Raw genomic sequence first — 5,545 nt, forward strand, 5'->3', positions numbered from 1 at the left:
TCTGGCACAATCTCATCTTCGGCAGCCGGTATGCCGCTCGTCTGCGCCACTGAGCTCCGCTCGTGCCTGCTCAAGGTCCTCATAGCTATCGCTACACCAATCGGTGCCTTCCAATTAGCTTGATACAAGCCTAGTCGTTTCTATACGCGCGCGCACTTCTCACATAACTCCCAGTGTAATTTCACTTAACTAATATAGAATTTCACCAAGCTTGGTCCCGTTATTTGGTGGCCATTTATCCATGTATCTCCAAAAGTTTCAAGATGATCTAAGCTCATTCAATCTTAGAGTTGATAATTGAAATCATTCTCTTCACCCTGGTTGCAAATTGGCCTTGACCGCATTCTTATACTTAATTCCCACTTCTATCGCCAGTGGTAAATCCCACATCACTTCCCGACGACTCTGCCTAGATACATGTGCTGTCAAGTCACGCTATCTTTAGCCACTATTTCTTCGGCCACCTTGTCTTTAGACTCTCTGTGGATACCCTGTCTTTGGCTATCCTGTCACTGACCTATGTCCTCAAACGCGGATTCTTCAGCCACAGTTTCCCCGGCTACCTTGTCTTTTAAATGGAGTCAGATCGCGCTGGTTTTGAGGATTACTTAGAGGCCTCCCTGATGATGCTTGATGAGTGTCATGCTCCCCTTCTATTACCGGTGATAGAAGTGGTCAAGCAGAAATTTAATGAACCGAACGATTTTTATTTGGCGCCAAGCAATGGGACGAGCCCCGACAAGCGATGATCCGCACATGATCAGGCTAGAGGTATGATCGAGGTGTAGAAGTGGCCGAGGTAGTACTAACTTAACTTTGTTATGAAGATGCAAAGGCTCTCGGCGGAGCATCAGGGATAAATTTATATATGTACACGCTGACAAATGCCATTAGAGAGCACTATCTAGGGGACTACGTGCGACCTACAGTGGCGAAAAGCCTGATGAATTCAAGCAAAGTCAAGTCATGATACAAAAGAAGTAGTGAAATATATAATATACAGTATATCTCTAGTATATAGTATTTCATAGACTACGATATTATATGATACAAGACTCATCTACAAATTTCAGATAGATGTATATAACTTATAAATCTGAATTAATTCTATTTAGCACTTAGGGAACATCAACCTAATGGTGTCCTCAAATCGGTAGCAGCATCATTATCATCAAGGATTGATGTAATCAGATTTGCTGCTTACTTTCTCAAAAGGCAGATAGTGTGCAAGGACAACTGCTTCTCAGTAACAATTTATATTTTAAATGTTGTAAGCCCCCACATTCTCTCCTTCAGAACCAATTATCTATTTCAACTCGATCATGATGTCTCCACCCTCTCGACCTCCAGCTGAAACTCAGCCTACACACTTATGCTTAAAATGCCAGCAAAAGCTCTAACTTAAAAAAATCCTCTTCAAAAAAACAAAAGAATTCAATCTTAAACATAACTCTAATTTACATTTAATAAACCAATGGTCACTATCTTATCAAAGTTTTATAAGTTCTTCCATCATATGGATTAATTTCATATAATACTAACTTAGAGTATCAAAGTAGCTACTATCCTCTGTCCATAATAAAGACTATATGAAGAAATCTACAACCATGATGATGTATTGAGTGCGTGATATATACTCTTATTACTCATTGGTTTAAACCTATACTTTAATATTTAAAGCAAGTTAGAAGATAATCATCACAATAAGAATATAAATTTTAGTTACCTTAAAGTATTATTATTCTTAAATCAATAAATCTAAATACAGTATAAAGCTTCACATATTCCAAATAAAAATTAATAAAATTATTTATATTAAAAACTAATATAATAACATTACGCAAATGCATGGCTGCACGCTGTGTCATTATCTATCTGTACATGAAAAGGTATGTATCAGAAAGCGGCGAAAGAGAAAATGTAGAGGGACTGCATGAGATTATTCTTGAAGTGTTGTGTTAGGGTTTTACACATACGGAATGGTAACTCCGGACTAACAGAAACTTCCGTAAGTGGGCTTTTCTGAGGATGTTGGGAATAGCTTCGCGAGGGCGAGCCTTGGCGAAGCCTGAGCACTGATTAAAAGGGTTAATCCTTTACATCAAGTCTTCGCTCATTTCTTCCTAATTCTAAGTCTATAACGAGCACATTACACTAACGGAAGATGAGAATTTTCGGTGTCTATTACAAATATCGTAGCTATATAATATCAGCGCTAAGCTTATTCCATATATCCATTCGCTGCTAGTTTACTTTAGGATCGTTTTCATATACTATACACAGCACTTCAGCTTTTCATAGAAGGATCATCCTATGTCAGCACTCGCTACATCGCACGCCATTGGTCGCACCCTTCCCGGCTACAGCATGTGATGTAACATGACTATTTATTATTGTTGTTCAACTGAGATACTATAGTGTACGATCGGCAGGAATAATGCTGAGGCAGTGAAGCTGAAAGCTCCGGCCACTAAACAGAAGTTCGCACCCCCGATTTTCATGTTTTTTGGAAAATTAAGCAATAACCTGAGCTTATTTAATTTTACCATACAATTTAGGTACATAATCGTGACAACTTGGCAAGTCAGCATAATTGCTGATCCAACAGTTCGAAATCAGTTTTACTAGTACTCCTTACCCTTTCAAATTCCGCCGTTGTGCTCTGACTCATGAATATTTATTCTATTGGCCATGAATAGTAAAATAGTGTAATGATTATAGTAGTAATTATAATGGAAAGACTTGGGATATAGGCGATTCTCAAAGAATAATTCTATATAATACTTTCTTTAAAGAAATGTCAGAGATGGCTACGGTAAGCTAAATAAGATAGCTTCATTTGATAGGTAACAATGAAGAATTCAAATTTCCTGTGCTTCAATACATATCCGTGGCAAAGCAGGATGGCAGTAGCCAGGCTATTAATTACAATGATAAATGTCCGATCAATAATATCAACTTACGAGGGCTAGTACATAGCTATGTGATTGTCAAGTCAGAATGCTGCTATCATAGTGCTTTAATCCCAAGGAATAATAGCATAATTATAAGTATTTTATGAAGCACCATAGACAACAGCTGTAGGTATTATAGCCTGTGCTCTTTAGATGCACTCATCTTTGGATGAAGGTCTGTTGGGGATATATGAAGCTGTCGTGGTTGAGCTATGGAAAAATACAAATAACAATGTTTATATGGTATAATAGTATCTAGTGGCAACCTGCTGTAGATAGAAGAGTAATAATAATAATAATAATAATGTTAATAATGTAATGTATATTGAAGCCATACTGTATTCAACTGCTGGCTGGCTGGAAGCTCACACTACATTTAGTGTCCGTCGGCACCCCTTCCAGACCTCAGGTCCAAGGGGGGTTGGGTCCAAATCTAGCCTAAATTAAAAGAATCCCTCAGCCTTGTATTTTCCTTTTCTCCTTCTCCGCTAGGGGAAGAAATCCAGTCACTATGTTTTCGATATGCTCTCTCATGCGAATATGAGCACCTAGTAAGCTATTTCCCTCGCTTTTATCTTAGTAGACACTGTTGACTAATTTGTTCCGTAGAACTACCATTCCCACAATCCAGCCCGTTAACATATGCCCAACATGACCTCTGCGCGCGATAATCTCGGTCCCTTAGTAACGCCTTTCACCTACCCTTCAACATGCACCTCTGCTTTCCTGGATTGTTCAACATGCTCCGATGCCTGGCAAGCGCAAACATGCAGCGATAATGGTACCCAGGATGACTCTGACTGCTGGCCCCCGCCTATCAATGGAAACCTTTTGACAAGCGTCCCCATTTTTGGCGGTGGGTTTTACTCGCCAGGTATCTCTTGTCCGGTCGGGTATGTATCTGCATGCTCGGCAACAGGTGGAGGACATACAAGCTATTCATTTCAATATGATTTGCTCGAGGCTGAGACTGCTATAGGGTGTTGTCCAAGGTATCAAGCATAAGAGCCCCAGACTACAAGATAGAGAAAGTGAGACTAACTTTCAACAGCGGATACACTTGTGGCTACATCTCCGTAGCGACCGGCAAATATAATAAGGTCCAGACCTGCCTCTCTATGATCTCCACTGGGCAATTTTCAGCAATTCAATGCCACGGTTCAACAACCATCTTAACCCAACAAACTATACCCGCTACTGTTGCTGTGTCTGTCACTGCCACCACGTCCTACGTGACCGCATATGTCATTGTTCAGACCATGACAATCAAAGCCCCTCTTTTCCAGATCATCCACAAGTCCACTGACCTGCCAAAATCCACATCAACTATAATAACAACGCCGACGTCACAACCAGGTACTTCTTTAGCGACTGGCGCGAAAGCTGGATCCACATCAACTTTAATAACAACGCCGACGTCGCAATCAGGCAATTCCTTGTCAACCGGCGCGAAAGCCGGAATAGGCGTTGGTGCTGCCGCAGGTGGTCTGGTACTCATCGGAGCCGCCATATTTATGCTGTTTTGGAGACACAAAATGGCTCAACGGCCATTTCGTCTGATCGCTGGTGGATCCCATGAACTAGCAATAGATGCATCCAAGGCGGAACTTCCACCAGGTCATGCAATCCTAGAGGCGGGTGCGCCGAAGGTTTATCTGCCGCTTGCTGAGCTTGGCTGAGCCAGTTAGAAGAGTGTATTTAGAGGTTCTTAAAATTCGCACAACACCCCTATCCCCGCTCAAATCATTTTTCAATATTGATTTCTTAATGCCTGATTTATTTTAATTAAGAGGTTCCATCATATAATCGAACGTTCTTATTGTGTAGCAGCTAATCGCCCCAGCAATGGGCAGGCGCCTCTACGTGGTCCTGGGGGCCACTACTCAAGCTGCATATATTCGTGTCCTCCAAAGGAGAGCTGGAGAAACATGACTATTAAATCCGTTCCATTCTAACCAAAATACCTAAATGTATCCTACTAGAATAAATTAGATTTAGGGTTAGGGTTATTTGTTTACTAACAAGCCCATACTAAATACGATTTGTGTAGTCAGCCCCATGGTGCCCATGAGGCGATACAGCTTGTCACTATCCGATACAGCAATGTCTTAATGATGATAAGTAGGAGTAAACCCTGCACGATGCCGATACAGGGCTTTTGGAATCGCGTCGATAAATGAATGGAGCCTTCCAATTGTTGCGGGAGCTGGCGACCGTGCAGTCGCTCCGACTCATCGGTTTGCATGGCAATCAAAATCACCAACAGAATTTTCAAGACGTATACTTGATTAGGATTGACAGAGGCTATCAACACTTCATCCAGCTCAGCTATCAGGCGGTTCTGTTCAATCACATTGTAGATTCAATCATACGTCTGACCAAACCGACGATCCACTTTTTGCAGGTCGATCGATCGGGGAGGAGGTTTACGATGCGAAAAAGAGACTTGACGTCGGAGAATATTTTCTGGCTTGGTTGAAAATCATCAGTTGTTTTAAAATGGCACGGATCACGGGCAAGTCATAGCACACGGCCATCCAATGCGTGCTACCAATGGGTCTTGTTTTGACGTTGGACTCTTCAAAGGCGTG

The 5,545-nt window shown here is 41.4% G+C and overlaps 1 protein-coding gene across 1 annotated transcript; it reads left to right on the forward strand.

The window, feature by feature from the left end:
* Nucleotides 1–3,326: 3,326 nt before the first annotated feature.
* On the forward strand, nucleotides 3,327–4,958 carry BGW36DRAFT_386601 (uncharacterized protein). Its single transcript, XM_046217020.1, has 3 exons — nucleotides 3,327–3,505; nucleotides 3,564–3,946; nucleotides 4,006–4,958. The coding sequence occupies exons 2-3, from the start codon at nucleotides 3,597–3,599 to the stop codon at nucleotides 4,631–4,633; spliced, it is 978 nt and encodes a 325-aa protein (XP_046067945.1). The 5' UTR covers nucleotides 3,327–3,505; nucleotides 3,564–3,596; the 3' UTR covers nucleotides 4,634–4,958.
* Nucleotides 4,959–5,545: the final 587 nt, after the last annotated feature.

This window comes from Talaromyces proteolyticus, assembly GCF_021365285.1.
Source record: "Talaromyces proteolyticus strain PMI_201 chromosome Unknown BGW36scaffold_11, whole genome shotgun sequence".
In the NCBI taxonomy this organism is placed as follows: Eukaryota; Fungi; Ascomycota; class Eurotiomycetes; order Eurotiales; family Trichocomaceae; genus Talaromyces; species Talaromyces proteolyticus.